Source organism: Xyrauchen texanus, chromosome 34 (genome assembly GCF_025860055.1).
Source record: "Xyrauchen texanus isolate HMW12.3.18 chromosome 34, RBS_HiC_50CHRs, whole genome shotgun sequence".
Classification (NCBI taxonomy): Eukaryota; Metazoa; Chordata; class Actinopteri; order Cypriniformes; family Catostomidae; genus Xyrauchen; species Xyrauchen texanus.
In genome coordinates this window covers 28,724,034-28,744,821 of record NC_068309.1, presented here as the reverse complement: position 1 = coordinate 28,744,821, position 20,788 = coordinate 28,724,034, and the positions used below count along the sequence as shown (strand labels likewise).

The 20,788-nt window shown below is 36.1% G+C and overlaps 3 protein-coding genes across 4 annotated transcripts in view; 2 read left to right on the top strand and 1 right to left on the bottom strand.

Moving 5' to 3' along the window:
* The first annotated feature begins 769 nt into the window (after positions 1-769).
* On the top strand, positions 770-7,243 carry arl10 (ADP-ribosylation factor-like 10). The gene is made up of 4 exons (XM_052103976.1): positions 770-939; positions 3,004-3,178; positions 3,551-3,726; positions 5,749-7,243. The coding sequence occupies exons 1-4, from the start codon at positions 802-804 to the stop codon at positions 5,914-5,916; spliced, it is 657 nt and encodes a 218-aa protein (XP_051959936.1). The 5' UTR covers positions 770-801; the 3' UTR covers positions 5,917-7,243.
* A 191-nt stretch (positions 7,244-7,434) lies between these two features.
* nop16 (NOP16 nucleolar protein homolog (yeast)) lies at positions 7,435-9,895 on the bottom strand. The gene is made up of 5 exons (XM_052103975.1): positions 9,731-9,895; positions 9,482-9,590; positions 9,329-9,389; positions 9,151-9,257; positions 7,435-9,060 (listed from the first exon to the last, which is right to left on the bottom strand). The coding sequence occupies exons 1-5, from the start codon at positions 9,835-9,837 to the stop codon at positions 8,923-8,925; spliced, it is 522 nt and encodes a 173-aa protein (XP_051959935.1). The 5' UTR covers positions 9,838-9,895; the 3' UTR covers positions 7,435-8,922.
* A 1,992-nt stretch (positions 9,896-11,887) lies between these two features.
* grk6 (G protein-coupled receptor kinase 6) overlaps positions 11,888-20,788 on the top strand; it is a 66,089-nt gene continuing 57,188 nt past the window's right edge. For both annotated transcript variants that reach the window (XM_052104033.1, XM_052104032.1), the window contains exons 1-2: positions 11,888-12,077; positions 17,676-17,771. In XM_052104033.1, coding sequence (XP_051959993.1) covers positions 12,026-12,077; positions 17,676-17,771 — 148 coding nt within the window. In that variant the 5' untranslated portion in view covers positions 11,888-12,025. The remainder of the gene's footprint in view (positions 12,078-17,675; positions 17,772-20,788) is intronic.

The following is a 20,788-nucleotide window of genomic DNA, read 5'->3' as shown; positions in this document are numbered from 1 at the left end:
AGTGACCTAACTATTTTTGTTTTAACAATTTTTTCTCTTTCACTATATTTTTTAAGTTTGCAATTTACTTTCGTTTCTTTTCTTTTTTAATTTGTTGTACACCAAAATGCGTTCAATCTCTCTCTCTCTCACACACACACACACACACACACACACACACACACACACACACACACACACACACACACACACACATGTTGTGTTTCCATGTTTTATGGGGACTTTCCATAGACATAATGGTTTTTATACTGTACAAACTTTATATTCTATCCCCTAAACCTAACCCTACCCCTAAACCTAACCCTCACAGAAAACTTTCTGCATTTTTACATTTTCAAAAAACATAATTTAGTATGATTTATAAGCTGTTTTCCTCATGGGGACCGATAAAATGTCCCCACAAGGTCAAAAATTTCGGGTTTTACTATCCTTATGGGGACATTTGGTCCCCACAAAGTGATAAATACACGCTCACACACACACACACACACACACACACACACACACACACACACACAGTGTACGAGCAATTTTACACAAAATAATTTGACAACCAATCTGACATTTTAAACTTAATTGGAAAACTTTTTTATTACCATATTATATAATGGCATAATAATATCATTCATTCATAATCTCAAGTGTCAAAACATTATAGTTTCGCCCCTCTTCTGTCACAGTTAAACCACTGGAGGCGCGTGCTTTTCAAAACAAACCGGGCGGGTCACGTGCATTGGCGAGCAAAAGCAGCAGCTCGCGCTCCGTAAACATCATTTTATTTATCGCCCTTCAGGTGAGCTCATGATTATCCTCCGTCATATTTCCGTGGCGCTCACCGCTACAATGGCAGCTGTCGGCACCGCGCTGTTTATCGCACTCAGTGCCTTCTACAAGAGGCGAACATGGACACCCGAATCAGACTATTACATGTTCCGGGAGGTTAGTATGAAATGAAAGTAATAGGGCTTTTTTGCGAGCGTGACTAAATCATCTAGAGCCAGACTCTAATTTCATTGAACTTGGAGGTTGATGTACTGTTGTTTATTTTTTCATGTGCATTTGCAATATGTTTACAGAAATGATATTATAATATAATTAATAATATAATATTGTTTCCAATGTAAAAAAAAAATCACAATATAGTATATACAATTATTTGTTTAAGTACTGCTGTTTTTTTCATGCCTTATTTATATAAAATATCTCATTTGTTTTTATTTTAATTGTATTAGTGTTTTCTTGGTATTTTTCAATAATAGACAGTGTTTCAAGGCTTATGAGTGGTACTTCATATTATCAGTATACAACAGTAGTGTTAGTACAGCACAAAATAACAGCTTTTTAACGTTTGATGCAAAGACAGATGCAAGGATATAAAAATAATATATAAGGTTATCAAGTTATAATATATACATACATATACATATATATATATATATATATATATATATATATATATATATATATATATATAAATAAACACTCACCTAAAGGATTATTAGGAACACCATACTAATACTGTGTTTGACCCCTTTAGCCTTCAGAACTGCCTTAATTCTATGTGACATTGATTCAACAAGGTGCTGAAAGCATTCTTTAGAAATGTTGGCCCATATTGATAGGATAGCATCTTGCAGTTGATGGAGATTTGTGGGATGCACATCCAGGGCACGAAGCTCCCGTTCCACCACATCCCAAAGATGCTCTATTGGGTTGAGATCTGGTGACTGTGGGGGCCATTTTAGTACAGTGAACTCATTGTCATGTTCAAGAAACCAATTTGAAATGATTCGAGCTTTGTGACATGGTGCATTATCCTGCTGGAAGTAGCCATCAGAGGATGGGTACATGGTGGCCAATGCTCAGGTAGGCCGTGGCATTTAAACGATGCCCAATTGGCACTAAGGGGCCTAAAGTGTGCCAAGAAAACAACCCCCACACCATTACACCACCACCACCAGCCTGCACAGTGGTAACAAGTTTATGATGGATCCATGTTCTCATTCTGTTTACGCCAAATTCTGACTCTACCATCTGAATGTCTCAACAGAAATCGAGACTCATCAGACCAGGCAACATTTTTCCAGTCTTCAACTGTCCAATTTTGGTGAGCTCTTGCAAATTGTAGCCTCTTTTTCCTATTTGTAGTGGAGATGAGTGGTACCCGGTGGGGTCTTCTGCTGTTGTAGCCCATTCGCCTCAAGGTTGTGCGTGTTGTGGCTTCACAAATGCTTTGCTGCATACCTCGGTTGTAAGGAGTGGTTATTTCAGGCAAAGTTGCTCTTCTATCAGCTTGAATCAGTCGGCCCATTCTCCTCTGACCTCTAGCATCAACAAGGCATTTTCGCCCACAGGACTGCCGCATACTGGATGTTTTTCCCTTTTCACACCATTCTTTGTAAACCCTAGAAATGGTTGTGCGTGAAAATCCCAGTAACTGAGCAGATTGTGAAATACTCTGACCGGCCTGTCTGGCACCAACAACCATGCCACGCTCAAAATTGCTTAAATCACCTTTCTTTCCCATTCTGACATTGTTTGGAGTTCAGGAGATTGTCTTGACCAGGACCACACCCCTAAATGCATTGAAGCAACTGCCATGTGATTGGTTGATTAGATAATTGCATTAATGAGAAATTGAACAGGTGTTCCTAATAATCCTTTAGGTGAGTGTATATATATATATATATATATATATATATATATATATATATATATATATATATATATATATATATATATATATAAATTAAATTGTTTATTCTGTCACATTAACAAAATAGCCAATGTGACCTAAACGTGGTTGGAGAGTACTTAACTCGGCGTCTAATAAAACACTGAAAATCCTGTTGGTTGTTAAACAACTAAAACCCTGACTATTTGTACCTGGAATTGCATAATTAATTCCTCACCAATTATTTGCTCAGCTGATCAACACAATCTCAATCTATTCTAATTGTAGTAATCATTTTCAGTCACTGCAATGAGTGTGTATTTATATAGGAGGAAGAGGAGCACATTAAGAAGCAGGTGCTTGTTCTCGGTTTGGATGGTGCTGGTAAGAGTAGTGTTCTTCAGGGGCTGAGTGGATCGGGCTACAGGAGGGGCTGTCGACCAACCCGTGGATTCAACTTCATCAGCCTTCACACACCTGCATGCCAGCTGGACTTCCTGGAAAGTATGGATCTTTACCATGTTTCTGTTACTTAATATACACTGTCATCTTTCAAATTACTCTTGGAAGATGTTTCACTTCTTTACCTATAAGTTCTAATGACTATATCAGCCATTAAAGAGTTAGTTCATTACTTTCTTTCTTCTATGGAACACAAAATGAGAATAACAGCTTCAGTCACCATTCACTTTCATTATATGGAAAAAGATGCAATGAAAGTGAATGGTGACTGAGACTAGCATACTGCATAACATCAAATTTTGTGAAAGAAGGAAAGTCAGACATACAGGGATAGAATTTTCATTTTTGGGTGAACTATTCCTTTATATTTTATTCTGTTTTAATCATCTTGTTTATCCCTTATTTTCCTATCAGTTGGAGGTGGTGAGGACTTGCGAATGTACTGGGCAGATTTCTTAAAGAGAACACACATTTTAGTGTATGTGGTGGACTCCTCTGATAGAGGCCGGCTCCCTCTGGCCAAAGACGAGCTCCATCGATTACTCAAAGCAGATGCAGAACTTCCAGTGGTGGTGTTGGGAAACAAGCAGGTGACCAAAAAACTCAGTTAGCTATTTGAACTTTAACCATGTACTTGTTAGCAGTGTCAGAAATAATACATATTGATTTCTTAAAGGAATAGTTTGATGTAAATTGAAATTTCCCATATGACTTCTCCCATAAAACGAAGATTCTTCTATTGAACACAAAAGATGATGTTAGGCAGTATGTTAGTCTCTGTCAACATTCACTTTCATTGCCATTTTTTTCATACGATGAAAGTGAATGGTGATTAAAGATGTAATTCTCCCCAACATCTTTTGAGTTCCACAGAAGACAATAAGTTGTATGGGGTTGGAACAACATGTGGCTGAGTAAGTTATTACAGATGTTTTATTTTTAGGCGAACTATAACTTTAAATGTCAATAAACTGTGCAAGCACAATTAGAACAAAGTCTAACTCTTTAAGAACAATCAAATGATTTTTCATTTAGCTGAATCTTTTATCCAAAGCTACTTACAGTACACTTTTGACAGAGACAGTCCTGCTGGAGTAACCTGAGGTTAAGTACATCTACAACCATTTTGTTAAAGAGATAGTTCACCCCCAAAAAATGCTTTAATCATTTACTCACCATCATGCTATCCCAGATGTGTATGACATTCTTTCTTATGCTGAACACAAACTAGTAGAATATTTCAGCTCTGTAGGTCCATAAAATACAAATGAATGGGTACCAAAATTGAAAACTCCAAAAGCACATAAAAGCAACATAAAAGTAATTCATAAGACTTCAGTGTTTTAATCTATATCTTCAGAAGAGATATGATAGGTTTGGGTGAGAAACAGATCAATATCTTTTTTTACTATAAATTCTCCTCCCTGCCCAGTAGCAATATGCACAAACAATGCAAATTGCATTGCAAACAAAAGAGGAAAGTGAAAGTGGAGATTTATAGTGAAAAATTACTTGATCTGTTCATCATATCACTTCTGAAGATATGGATTAAAACACTGGAGTCATATGGATGACTTCATTTGTCAATGGATACCCATTCATTTGTATTTTATGGACCTACAGAACTGAGATATTATTCTTAAATGTTTTAGTTTGTGATCAGCAGAAGAAAGAACGTCATACACATTTGGGATGCCATGAGGGTGTGTAAATGATGAGAGGATTTTCTATTTTGGGTGAACTATCTCTTTAAGAGTCCAGTTCTTAAACCACTGCAAGACACAGCCCCAGACAAACATTATGAGCTGATGTTTTTTTGTTAATGAAGTCTGAGATGCTTTATGCAATTTTAGTGATTTTCAGTTGGTGGGTTGTGACCCAAAAAATCTGTTGGCAGGTCTGTTCTGATAGGGTCGTTGACAGCAGGTGATAAAACCATGCTAATTGCAACTAATAAAATGCAATTAACATTTAATTATGCATAGTTAGGATAGCAAAATAAATAGGTTTATCAACTTTTAAAAAGGAGAAAACACTGTCCATAACTTGTTTCATGCCAAAGGCCGTGTGCCCAATCAATATATTTTGATGCAAATTGGCTAATGTGAATACAATATTTAGCCCAGTGTTTGTTCCATGTTCCAGGCTGGTAAATTACACATTAAAAAAATTATTGAAATGTTCCTAGTCAGCCTATCTCGTTGTATTCAGCTGGTCATGTGATCTCAACATGGCAGCCCCTCATGAGGGGACCCTCTCCATGAAGACTAAAACTATTTTTATAAGGTTACTGATATGACTGCAGTCTTCTTTTCACGTGAATGTTTTATACGTATGTTTTAAAATTAAAGTTTTCTTTGGGAGTAAAACTTGTTTAATAAAGAAGAAAATATGGAGTGCACCTTTAATATATTTAAATGTTTGACTTTTAAGGACATTTTGTTTTCTTCAGTATGATAAAAAAAAATGTTGGTACTGTTTTGGGTTGCAACTTGATCCAATGTAAAAGCTGGATCCTTGAGCAAAGCCAGTTGACAACCACTGACATATAGTGTCCCTGGTGTCTGTTTAACAGCAAATCTTTATTTAAGTGCTATTTATTCCCCATTCAGGACAAGCCCAATGCTGTTGGTGTGTCAGAGCTGCGTGAGGCTCTCTCGCTCAATTCTCTGGCTGATCAGAGGAAGCTCTTTTTGCTAGCTGCTCAGTCGGGCTTTGAAGGACTAAGCAGAACATGTGGTCTCCAAAAGTTCCAGGACCTGCTCCTGACATTGGTGTGAAGCAAAGTAATCATTTCAGGGGTTGGCAGCACAGTGCAAGAAAGGATTGGGAAAGGGATCTTTTTAACAATGGAGCATTCAAGGTAATAATTTCACCTCATTCAAGGAGTGTTTACGTCATAACGCCACTGTCGTGACGTTTCATCTCATTTGAGGTGTTGAGAAACACTTAATCAAAATCCGAGCACTGGGGGCCTGGGTAGCTCAGTGAGTAAAGACGCTGACTACCACACCTGGAGTCGCAAGTTCAAATCCAGGGCATGCTGAGTGACTCCAGTCAGGCTTCCTAAGCAACCAATTGGCCCGGTTGCAAGGGAGGGTAGAGTCACATGGGGTAACCTCCTCGTGGTTGCTGGAATGTGGTTCTCGCTCTCGGTGGGGCGCATAGTGAGTTGTGCGTGGATGCTGCGGAGAATAGCCTGAAGCCTCCACACATGCTCAACAAGCCATTTGATAAGATGTGCGGATTGACGGTCTCAGACGCGGAGGCAACTGAGAGTCGTCCTTCGCCACCTGGATTGAGGCGAGTCACTACGCTTCCGTGAGGAACTAGAGTGCACTGGGCATTCCAAATTGGGCAGAATAAATACAAATACGAGCACTGTGCTGAGGGCATTATTGCTGCTAGTTATAATAGCCATGTTCCAGGTTCAATACAATCAAGAGCATTTGTGGCATAATGTTGATTTCTATAAATAATTTTGACTTGACCTTCAATAATTTTAAATATACAAAAGAGGAAAAAAATCATGGTTACAGTAAGGTGCTAACATTGGAAATGAATTAGAACAGTCCATAAACATTATACATGTTAACACTAATTTACTGTGAAAAAATTGCTTATTTACCATATCTGTGTAAAGTCACATGCAGTATTACAACTTCAAAACCCTGTAATCCAGTATTGGATAACTTAAAACAGATAAGGTTAGTTAGCAATTTTATCACACTAAAATCCTGTTAACATGTTCATCTTGTGGCTGTTCTTTTGAAACTAGGTGTATATTTTGTTTATGGACTGGCCTCATGTGAATTTGAAATGCCTTCCTGTAACATCTTTTTCTAAAAATTAAAAACACTAGATGAAATAATTTGTCGTGTAATCAACATTGTACCACAAATGCCATTGATTGAGCTTAACTTGTATTGAACATGGAACATTTCTCTGACAGATTGTAATCAGTCTAGCAAAGAGTATACTCATGCTTTCTTATCTCTGCATGCAAAGTCACATTTTTAATTACAAATTAATTTTATGTATTGCTGAAATGTCCTGCTTGCAACAAATCATAGAAACCTTTGTTTTGCTTGAAGCATGCCAGATGATTTAGTTTGCAATAGATACTTGAGGCAGTAACTGTGATTTAGGCTTCAAATAAAGAGTTGTTTTGAAGTTGCACAACTGCACAAATATAAGGCCTCTTCACTGTGAAATCAATATGGTGTGGTTATGTATTGTAAGTGGTTTGAATTATATTCAACAAGAGCTAGTAACATAAAAGGAGGACTTTATTAAACTAATCTCACATTTGGGCTCCCGGAAAGCACATCTAATTCAAATTATAAAGGCTATAGACAAACCTACCCTGTGATGTTGAAAATAAACACATCTCCAAATCACAATTTGAAACATAGCACAGTTTTATATAGTGTGGGGGTTTATACAATTTTCAATGCCAATTTGTAACAATCAGAATTCTTATACATTTACAGTTTCTAGAAAGCACCTTGAACAGAAACAACTATTTAAACTATAAAACAGTTACTCCCAGACACGTTCAGACTTCATACATCATTTAAACTGATTTCCAACCAGCAATGCTCACTTTATTCAGCATGTCGCATGTGAGATCTCAAGACAAAAGTGATGTCGAGGAAACGTCAATGTCTTTAAGAGCACTACTGCAGCACTGCTTACAATGTGTACTAATGTATTAGATTATTGCCTTAAATGTTTCCTTGTGTCAGATGGTTATGTTGTATTATATTTATTTTTTGAAACAAACCAGAAGTGTTTGTTCCAAGTCAGAATGTTTGAATTAATAAATATTCTGTGAAAACAGTTTGTTTTTTGGGGGTTTTCTTCAAAGTATAAAAACTATAAATTCAGGAAGAACTCAAGATGCTCACAAGCTTCATCAAAAAAGCATTCAAAAGTAAATATCAACAATAAGATGTATTAATTGACATTAAAAGAATAGTCCCCCCCCCAAAAAAAATTATCATTCTCTTATCTTTAATGGCCTTATACGGACATGGAGGGAATAATTATTTTTGAGGAATAGTTTTGTGTGTCCTTGCATTAGATTTAGCATGGTTTTACTATAGTACCCACCTTGATATTCATAGTAAAACCAGATTAATAATACAGAAAAATTAAAACTATGGAAATAAAATTCATAATTTTGCCTTTATGATTTTACAACAAATTTGTAATAACCATAATAATTACCATGGTTAATCTATAGTAAAACCATTGTTACTATATGGATACAGTATACTGTATTAAAACCATGTTTTCCACCAAAAAAACATGGTTAATTAAACGACTTTCCGCACAAAAACAAAACATAGTTAGCCTACAACAGTCATGGTTACTACAATATTACTATATCCATCCATCTTCAACCGCTTATCCGAAGTCGGGTTGCGGGGGCAGCAGCTCCAGCAGGGGGCCCCAAACTTCCCTATCCCAAGCCACATTAACCAGCTCTGACTGGGGGACCCAAACCATGATTTTTATAACTATAGTTTTCATTTTACTGTATTATCACTAAGGTTTCACTACGAATATCATTGTTAATATATGTTTACTGTAGTAAAACCATGTTACATTTATTGCAAAGAAACGTACAACTATTGTGAGGACACGCAAAACATATTGCAAGGGAATGCAAACCAAATATTTAATATATATTCCAACATTTGCAGCCCGTAAAGACACCTGCTAAGATAATGTTCTGGATGTCAATTTGAGAAACACCATTCAAATCCACCTCTTCGTTGTTATTTGGACATCTGAGCTGGTAGGGATGCAATGAACGTAGCATACTCCTCAGGATGACACCGCTTGTATAATTCAACTTTCCGTTTAATCTGTTTTGGTGTGTCCTGATAGTAATTCTTCTCATCTCTTGCCATTGCCTGTGGTGACAATAAATCATATAGTTTACTTAAATCATATAGCCTTTAAACAAAGTCTACCATCTAGACTGCCTATAGATATATACATACCTTGTAATCCTCATTGTGTTCCCTAACCATGTGTTGAACATATTCAATCATATCAGTGGAGCATGTTGTTCTGTCTTTGCCCTTGAGACTGGCCTCTGCCTCCATTTCTGCACAAACATATCAAAACAATAAAACATCATGTGTTGCTTAGTATTTTAATAGTCTTGTGACTACATACCTTTAACGACGTAGGGTTTGAGTAATACATTTGTCTCCATTGGTTCACTTCCCTGTTTATCCTGCAACATCAGTCAAACACAATTAGCTGAGAACACTTTATCAGCATGTGTACAAAAACAATGTACTGTAGGGATTCAATGTTAATACTTGCCTTTTTAACTTTAATGGGAAGCATGCCTTTGGTTCCAAGTAACAATCCCATGTCTTCAAGATTTTGCTTTGCTGTTTTTTTGTCATCCCAAGCCTTTCTGATCTGAGGACTTAAAATAAAACGGAACAGATTTAGGATAAACTACATAATTTATAACAAGAGAATATACAAGTCAACAGCAGATGACGTTTAATATAAACAATAGAAAGCAAAGCATTTCTAGTGTAATTAAACTCTATTCACGCTTACCATTCAATTTGCGGTTTTCCCTTTCTCCTTAACCTTTTCTTCAGTTTCTTTTTATTGGTATTGTAATTAAAGGTATTACGATTGCGGGATTTCTTGAGTCTACCCATTACTATATTACACAGCAGTCAACTAGGATAGTAACACGCGTGTTTAAGAAAAGCGGAAATAGCTTCTTCTTCTCTGGCTTCAAAGCAAAACACACTGACGCGATGTAATATCGCCGCCCGCTGGAGAAATACTGTACAACATAAGCGCGTCACAAAGATGAAATGCATTTTTAAAGGAATAGTTCACCCAAAAAAGAAAATTCTCTCATCATTTACTCACCCTACGGCATTCCAGATGTGTATGATTTTCTTTCTTCTGCTGAATACAAACTAAGATTTTAAGGAGAAAACTCTGTAGCTCCTTTCAATGCAAGTGAATGGTGACCAGAAATCTGGAGGTCCAAAATGCAGATATAAGCAGCATAAAAGTAAGCCATATGAGTCCAGTGGTTAAATATATATATATTCAAAAGTGACATGATAGGTGTGTGTGAGAAACAGATATATTAAGTCGTTTTTGACTATAAATTTCCTCTTTCATTTTAAGATGTGAAAGTGAAACTACACAGGCGCCTCATATGACTTTTAGATGTGAAAGTGGAGATTTATTGTTAAAAAAATAAAATGACTTAAATATTGATTTATTTCAACTCAGACCTAGTATATCACTTTTGAAGACATGGATTAAACCACTTGAGTCATATGGATTATTTCATTGCTGCCTTTATGTGTATTTTGGACCTTTGATGATCTGTTCACCATTCACTTGCATTGTATGGAGCCACAGAACTGAAATATTCTTATAAAATGTTTCATTTGTGTTCTGCAGAAGAAAGAAAGTCATACACATCTAGGATGACATGAGGGTGAATGAATGATGAAAGAATTTTCATGTTTGGGGGAACTATCTCTTTAACAACAAAGATGAGTACAGGGTTAAAAACAACACTGAACAGGTTGTTGAGGATCCAGACTTTAGATTGATGACTGTATATATTATTATTAGAGTATTGGAAAATGCTTACAGTACAGTTTATGTCCAGACTCGTACATGCAGCTTTCAGGGGTGTGATAATTAAGAATATACTCAAAGCAGTTTAATTAATTATTATAATAGGTATAGCTGAAATCAAACATACTCTTCTCGGCTTATGAAGTCATTTACGTCACCAACCATAACCATTTGCAAGCAAATATATCTATTTAGTTTAGATTTTGTGGTTTTATATCTTCGTAATTATTGTATTAAAAACATTTATATTTAAATTATTTCGAATATTTATTTTAGACTTGATGGTTCGAATATACTGTAAATAAATGTTTTTAGAAAGATTAAAAACAGTAAGGTCTACCAATATCACCGTTAGATGGCGCTGTAAACTAAGCTTTGTAAAACGCAAAACATGCGCAGCTTCCTGTAATATTATATAATCATAGCTACTGGCTAAATTATTTAAAACAAAAGCTACATTTATGAAGACCCAACCTGTTTTCAAAATTTGTATATATATTAGTTCATTGAAATTTATCAAGAAGAACAATGCCACTAAATTATTTAATTAATCAGAAAGACTTGGAATGACCTAACTTTGGTTTACAAAAAGAATGCATATTATTTAATTATTTCCACTAATTTTATTTTAATTTCTTCCTTCTTTGACATTATTTGGATGTCTGCTCAGCTTAGTTAAGATGTTTGTCTTAATATGTTGGTGCCTTGTTTGTTGTATATTTGAAAATATTAGTAATAATAATAATAACAATAATAATAAAGTATCCCATTAAATGTTAAAATAAATAAATAAAAATAAAAAAGTAGTCAGATTGCTATGGCGAAGGTATTTTAAATAATCAAATAATGGTTTATGTATATTAAATAAATCACGTGACATTCGCCCAATAGCTCTAGCTGATGTCAGTGACGTCTGGTAAATATTCATGACTAAACTTGAGCCAGTGGAGTAACAAGCGGCATGCTCAAGGAAGGTTACCAAGCATGTCTCATTAATATTCATGAGCTCAGCCTTTCGCCGTAGTAGGATCGACGTTCGACGCATGTCCGACTCCGAAGCTTCTGGGCGGAGAATCAGGAGAGTGGCACGGCAGAGCGGAGAGTCACTCAGAGTTAATAATATTACGCCGTGGGGGGAGTGGGGGAGGACGCACACATATATACACATATATATACACACACTGCCAACCCGGCGACGAGGTTGGGCCTGCAGTGCCTGCCTGCAACCCAGAAAACATGGAGCTCGAGAATATCGTGGCCAACACTGTTTTGTTGAAGGCGAGAGAAGGTAAGACATGACAGCCCGTCTGGCCATTGTCACTTTTGACAGCTCTGATCTTCAAACGCCGTGCTATCGGTCTCAAAACGAGGGGGGATTCCCTCAAAGGAAGTTAGGCCAAAAAAGACAAGAGCAATACAATTAAGTGCATCCTTAGTTACTTGCAAAATACCTCAAATGTAAGAATTGCACTGTGATCATAATATGTTGCCTGCCGCGTGCCTTGCTGTGTTCCTAACCTTGAAAATGGACGCGCGAGCATATAATAGATGGACCTATCAGTCAAAAAAATTCCACTATTGCCTTTCCACTCCATTTCTGTCAAAGCCGCGTTTGGATTTTACGAAATTTTTTGTATAAGGTCTATGTTTTTATTTGAAGGAAAAGCGATTAAAACACCGCTGTCATAGGCGTAACGCACTGGCAGGAGTGCGGTATTGACAGCAATTGTAAGTGTATGAGTGCGCGAGATAAGCGCGTCAATTAACTGGACGTTTAAATTAACCGTCAGTTATAACCGGCCTTTGAAGTTTGTAGATAGACTGTGTCTCAAAACGAGTGAGCTGCCTACCTAGACTGCATTTTTGGTCAAGTTTGATCTATCATTGTCAGAAATACTGTATATGTAGGCAGCTGACAGTCATTGTTGATAATTTTTCTGGAGGTGGGTGAATTGAGAAGAAGTCCTGTTGTATTTTCTCGCGTCCGTGTTCAAACGTTCTTGTGCTACACACTTGGGCTACTACATTTGTTGAAGCGTTGCAGTTCATAGTGTATAGTGTACTACATAGTATATACTACTACTCTTTAAAATAGTTACAATGACAGCCATAATTTCCACAAAGAAAAAAACATTGTTACTACAGATTGTTACTACTGTAAATGAATAATAAATTAGAATAATATTATAATATAGTTTTTTTTATTATATTTATTCGTTATTATTGTTTTCATCACAGTGGAAGCAAATTCCAAGTACCACAGTTTTATAGTATCTACAATAAGTAGGGAGTATGGTGTTTTGTTGAAACGTTTGTTTACCATGGTACACTTCTGCATATAACAAGCAACTCATTTGTATTACAGTTGTTTACTTCATAGAGGTATTTATAAGATTTTGAAAGCTCTCTTACGTTTCCGTTGAGTCACTGGGCTGTTTAATTGCTTAACACATTGTTTCTTCCTTTTTTAAAAAAAAAAAAGAAGAAGAAGATACTAGCTTAAAACTAACTATAGCCTATCAAAATTGGCATACATTTCAGTACCTGAATTTAGATTTTTATTTAGCATCTTTTTGATAAAGCACACTATTAACAGTAAGACATGTTATTACATCTTATTACATGTTATGACATATTATTACATGTTATGACATCTTATTACAAGCTTAACCTACCAACAAAACAAAATAAATGTTTGTTTTTACTCTCTTCTGCTCTTATCACACCTTTTTTCTTGTCATTCTGTTGATGTCTTTCTCCAGACAAATTTACAGGAAGTTATTTGATCAAAGTTACACATGCAGTCATAGCTCTTTTTGTGGTTTGATTCTGGTTGGTTCACTGACAGCATTTTAAAATGAAAAGATTGTTTACAGTGGTGGTGTTCCAACTAAAAGGAATATTTTGGGTTAAATACAAATTAAGATCTATTGACAGCATTTGTGGCCTGTTGTGGATTAATAGATTCATTTAAACTTGTAACTCAGTATTAAAAATGAACAAAAAGGCATTGACAGTTTTGCACTTACAATGGAAGTCTTTGGGGCAATAGCACATTTGTTGCCCCATAGACTACCATTGAAAGAGCATTTCTGTACATTTTTGTTTGCTTTCCATTTAATTAATTGTAATTGAAATTGACAGCATGCCGCAGATGTTCTCAATTTATCCAACCAAATATTAATTTAATATAATAACAAAATATTTATTTATTTGGAAAACTCCATTGTAAAAGACCTTTTCATTTTATAATCCTGTCAGTAAAACCACAGTTTAATAAGACTTGCTCTACTTTTGTGGTTTTGACCCAACAAGAATGATGCATGTTTGCTTTCTAATTTTAATCTGTTTCATATTCTTTTGTATGATTGATATTAAGAATCATTTAATGGCAACTTTTGCAGGCATAAAAATCTCATTTCAAAAACCATTTGCATTTAGACACTTCCCACAATGATAATGCTGGGAGTTTGCCTCTGTATTTGTACTGTCATTATATTCTCAATGTAAAAGTTTTTTTGTTTTTTTTTTAAGTGGCAAATGCAGAATGTGGCATTTGCTTCCTGCTAGCACCCACTTCTACCTTCACATAGTAATTATTGGTTAATTCGATTTTTGTTATGTGTTTAAGTAATTTGTTTGGGGGCAATGTATAGGCTTGCACAACAGGTTTTGATTATGTAAGATAATTAAGTTTCTCAGATTTGCTCATCTCATATCTCATGTGGGAAATCTTAGCTGTGACATACAGCCCTGTTTCGAACTTTTATCAGATTGTAGTCACAAGCTTCACCCGCACGTTTGTAAGCATTGCATCTTTCACCCCCCATTTCATCCATTAGTCTATTCCTCAATTCCTCACACAGCCTAGCGACAATACAAACACCTGGCCTCAGCTCTCACAAGAGTTCTACTCATTCCAGATGAGCATGTCTCACACAAAGCATCGCTTACTGACCTTTTACTGTGTCGTTTGTTGACAAGTGCATTGGGCTCAGCACCTTTGCCAGTCATTCTAGCTGGGGAGCCGGAGCAGTCCTAATGATGTTGGCCCGGACGGACGTGGGCCAGCAGGACATTCTCGTGGTATTGGCATGATTCTTTTTTTAAAATCAATCTAGGATGCCCATGCTGGGAGAGTGACAGGAGACTAGGCGACTAAACTGTGGACTTAGGGCTGCACAATTAATCAAATAAATAAACGAGATTACAATGACAGCTGCCACAATTAAGTCATTCTGACACAGTGCAACAGTGCACACCCACATTTTCAGTGGTGTTTTTCCCATTCATGTTGTCCATAGGGGTTTCATAAAATTCTTCATAAAAGCATTCGAAGGGATGAACCAAACCAACCAGCTCTGAGGTGAATCACAAGATTACAAGCTTTGATTTAAAGCAAGAAAGTATTTAAATATTGAACAAAATAGTGGAAGGTACAAGACTATGTACTGAACAGCTTTAAAAAGGAAATTAACTTAAATCACATGAATCATTGCTAAAAAAAAATCAAATAAAAATTATGGAAAAATACAAAACTATTGTTTGAAGTTGTTGATTATTAGTATATAAACAGTACATTTTAGGTTTAATGCAAACTATTCACATATATGCTAACATAGTATATAAATAGTTGGAAAGTTTAGAAGAGACAAACTTGTTTTGCTTCATTTGCGGTGCATCACGGAATTGGACAGTCACTGCTGAGCTCGTTTTCTGCAATTTTCTGGTTGGTGGAGCGTTTCTCTCCAGGATCACGGTTAGTGAATGAACGACTGAACATTCATCAATTAACAACTCATGGTATATCTGTCTTTAAAGGTTTCAAATGTATCATTCAAATCAATTCCTTTATGAAAAAAGGTTTTTTTTTACTTCCGGAACTTCTGTTACAGAATTCTGTGTGTCCTGTGTACAAATTATTCATATAACTGTATTGTTTGTCATGCTACTAAGAGGGCCAATGTGAAGTTGACTTTTTAGGCTCTGTCTTGATTAACTGAATTAAACATCAGTAAAGTAAATTCAGCTCAACAATTTCAGCTTGTCTTTGATATGTAGCTTGCAAAAAGCATCTGACATGCAGATGCCCCACACAAAATAAGTATTTTAATTAGGGCTGAGATATTTAATGTGTTAATTTCTGCAATCAATAGTTGACTTTTTAACCATAAAAATAACGCAATTAATGCGGTATCCTTTTTTTTTTTTTTAAATAAATTTACAGGAGGTACTCGCTCGACTCCACTGCAAACCTAGCACAGAAACTGATTGTGTGGAGCAGTGCACACTTATTCATTACAGGCATAATAAACATGGGAGAGTGGAAGACTTCACCTGCAAGTGGTGAGCCAGGTGTGGGAGAGATACAGACAGACTCCCTAATCTGTTCACATCACCCTCTCTCTCTCTCTCTGTCATCTGAATCAGTTTCAAAAGAGAAACTGTGCGAAAGTGTCCCAGCGTGTGCGCGATAGAGACTGAACTGAATGATTTGAGGTTTTAAACTAGCAAATTAAACTTCAGAATTCAATTGTATTTATATCTGTATGCACTGTATAGTGTAAAATAATGCAAGGCAAGTATACATATACATTTGTTTAAAGATTTACCTGTAAAAAATGTGTCTAATTAACTCAAAAACACTAAATGTTTAATATGTTCAAAAAGTAAATATATTTATGATTACATTTTAATGGTTTGTTTTAATTTATCATGATTAATTGTGATTAATCACAGAAAAATTGTGTAATTAATTGGTTCACATTTAATCATTCACAACCGTAATTTTAATGAAAATTCTATCAATTATATTTTCTTTTTTTTTTATATAATATCAAGGGAAATTTTTGGACAATAATGATTTTTGTCATAATAGTGCAGCACTATGTGGACTCAGAAATGAACAAAATATCTAACTAGTTCATATTTAAACAGATTACACTGCTCTAGTCAGTGAAATGTCAAAGTAAATTAGAAAATAATTTGATAATTTTTCACATGAGAAAGCCACTTGTTTACTACTATTAAAACCTTTCATTGAATGTTGACTTCAATTCTTAACGTTCATGCTCTTTAAACTCTTCCTCAGTAGGCAGCATTTTAAAGCGTCATAGGCCACATCCACACTAAGGTCAGAAACATGCTTTACAGAAGTACTGTATGTGTACGCAAGCTCTTGGTCAATGCATTGCCAATACATTGTCCAGTTGAACACACACAATGTGCATTAATTCTTGCTTTACTTTTGGCAATGTGCATTCTTTACATATTTGGTTGAAAATCGATTGATTTTGCTATGCTTATACCTAGAACGGTGTAATCCTCCACTGAAAATGTTTTGTGGTGCATACTTTGAAAAACTATGACATTAGGAAACCAACAACTAAGTATTCAAACAAAAACGGATTAGTGTGGACGTGCCCTTTGATGCATCCTGACATAAAGGCTGTTCCAAAAAGTAGCTTTTTTTTCTATGGCCATGTCCACATTAATACATTTTCATTTGAAAACGCTTATATTTCACTGCATTTATGCCTCAAATCCAAAATGTACTTCACCTTAGATGGCAGCTACCCATGTAGGCAGTAGACATTGAGGCAGCTCACCAGGCCTTGGAACAGAGCCTCTGAGTTGTTTGTCATCAGTACAAATTTCTTCTTGACTTTCAAGCCAAAATCACATCAGCCTGATTTTTGGAGCAGTATGGGTTGGTTCGATCTACTTGTTCATGGCTTCAACAGCATTGTAAAATCATAGGATGCTATGCACTTCTTCATATCCCAGTATACAAAGCCCACCTGTGTTAAGATACTAATCTAATATTGTTTTAGAGGCTGTATGCAGTTCCTGCCTCTAATTTGATCTTTGCTTAATTCCTTTGCAGGAGGGGGTGGGAACAGAAAAGGCAAGAGCAAGAAATGGAAGCAGATGCTGCAGTTCCCTCATATAAGCTTGTGCGAGGAGTTACGCCAAACTATAGGTACACACATTTTACACTGGTATCATACATGTGACAGTCTATAAATCTATGTAATTCACACATCTAATGGTGTGACTTGGAACAAAAGTTTTGCCCCACTGTGCATGTGTGATCATGTTGCTAATACATAATTATACATTGAGTTTTAAACTTTGTTGTGTAATGCAGTTTCTACCATCGACAGGAATGGTGCCTCAAATCATGCGGCTTGTTGAGGAGAGGCATGCCATAGAGCGCAAATGTCTGTTCCGGAAGTAAAAATCCCATAATGTTTTTACATAGACTAATTGATTTTGAACGCTAACTTATAAACCTTTAAAGACAGATATACCGTGAGCTCCAAGGTTGTTCATCGATTGTAAATGCTTCCATAGAAGCCATCCGTCTGCGTTATTTCAACTTCATTGTTTAAAAATCGTCTTTAATAGAAAATCCCTGTTGAACAACTACATGACCCATGGTCCAGCAGAGAAAGATCCACCAATCAGAGAACCGTGGCCAACAAAGCCCTCGAAATAAGCCTGGAAGCGACAGCCCACTCCCATGATGCTCTGTGAATGATGCCAACATGTCGGTCTCTCTGCAATGTTAAACTACATATTTGTGTATTTCAGAACATTTCACAATAAATGTAAACTATCTTGTTTCTATACATATAATCAACAACCTAAAATCAATAGTTTTATACAGGTATATTTCCATAATTTTACATTCGATTAGGTCATCTGCAACGCTTCATGGGATTGTAGTCCGTCCCCTCATGAAAGACAGTAAGTATACAGGCTTTTTTGTCTTAAAACAAAGTTATTAATGTTGCGATTCACCTCTGAGCTGGTTGCTTTGGTTCATGCTTTGCAACTCTTTAATGGAGGATATTATCAAAAGTCTATGGAAGAAATTAATGGGAAAAATACTTGCGGAACCTAGACGGCTGAACAACTGGATGGGCACTGTTGTGCTCTAATACTTTTCTAAGCAATACGATTCAAGGTTTTTGGCTGTTGGATGATAAATTGCACCAAAAAAATCTCCTAAACATACACAGTGTTTCCCCTAGGATTTCTTTCAGCAGTGGTGCAGTTGTGTGCGCGTCCACAAGCTCATATCGCCGGACCTGAATTAAGGCGTGTTGTTCGAGGAATAGATTAAAACAGGGGTGTCAAACTCTGTTACAGCCTGGGCCACATCAGGGTTTATTTATGCCCTCAAAGGGCCCTTTGAAAATGTGGCACCAGCTCCTGATTTGGTAGTATCCATGCTAATAATATTACATGTTATATGCATTGAAATGCACATTTGACAGTACAGCATTGATTTTGAGGTTGGGATGCAGATGAAAATTATGATAGTAACAACAGTAACTTCTGTGGAAAAATATTAACACATAATTTTTATATGGCTAAATTGAAATAGTCTGACAGTGTGATTAAAGACGGGTGCACACTGTACAATTTTGACCACAATTCTGCCATCTGAGACAAATTTCGGGAATCCTAAAGGATTTCGCTCGTTGCAGGGCAAAATCGGCAATCTTACAACATTCAGTGTGACTTGTTCACCGACGGCCGATTAATAGCCTTTGCAATGATATTCAGCCTCCGACAAAATTTGGGCAATGTCTGAAATGTAGTATCGTAGCCATATAGTGTGACTGCTATTACAATGGCCAGATGAGATATTCCGCTCCTCTCTCGCACCATGATTCACTTGGAAAGAAACCTGCTCTGTGTTTGCACCACCATAGCAACATTTGTGCCCAGTTATCACCCTACTCAAGCACTTTCAATGTTTTTTGTTCTTTTCATTTTATATAAAATGTTTGAATAAATAAATAAGCAGAAATACTTGGAGAAAGGTGTAACACGTCAGCAATATGAAAGCATTATTCTCTGAATTAAATAAATACAGAGCTTAGGCTACAAAACAAAAATAAATAAATGATTGAATTTTCTCACTTTTTTTCTTTTCATTTATTATGCATTTTCTTTACTACGTTATTTTAATTACTATTTAACTTAAATTACTATTTAATCCAAATCAGCAAATACAGTTGGATACAATTACAGAAATCTATTTCATGTTTGTGCATTATCCATAAGGAATTTGCAAGCATGATATATTGTCAACCTTAATGATTTTTTTTTAATTTTGCTTTGCCGATCGATTACTAATCTAAAAGAGGAGAAAGACGTTGTATAACCCACCTTTTTTGCTTTCTCCAATGTGAGCAGAGAAGTTTGTCATTTTTCCACAATGAATATTTGCTGGTGGTAGCTCATTATTACTGTAGGGTACCTCCTGCATTCACGTTCATTCTCAACATCTGTAATTTTCTGTATTTGTGATCAATCTGTCTTATTATAGGCCTATTTGATGCAATGGTATTGGAGCAATGGAAATGCAGATGTCCTGCCTTTCAGTGAGAGAGAAAAAAAATGTCCTCTGTGGTGGGCAAATTTCGCCATTTCGCTTCTATTCCGCAACACTCCCTTAACTTGAGTCACGTTCACTGATCGGGACAATTGGGACCACAGTCAGCTATGATGGATATCGTGCAGTCTGACATAACGTCGCACAGTGTGCCATGGCGATATCAATGCGTTCATATCATACAGTCTGACAAGCAACAATCGTAAAGGACTATTATAAAAAGTGTGCACCCACCTTAAGTTATCCTTTATAGATTCCTTTCAACAGGCTCCTACTAATTAAACTACTGCCGTGTCTTGGAATTTCTGAAGGCAAACAAAACAACTTACATTTTCCTGCAATCAGAGAGCACATTTTTGTAAGCTTTGTGATATGTGAATTGAAAAGCCTTCTAATTTATGTTTTCTTTGTCTGTGCCATTTAGAATGTGGGGGCTGTTTGTTTCATCACCGAAACATAAGAGTTTTGCAACAGACAATTCTGTACCGCATTCAAACAGGTTTCGCAATCCCCGCCGCGTATCTCACGGGTTCACAAGTGCATTTAAAATAGTCTGTGTGTTTGAGAACAGTCTGCGAATTACCGCA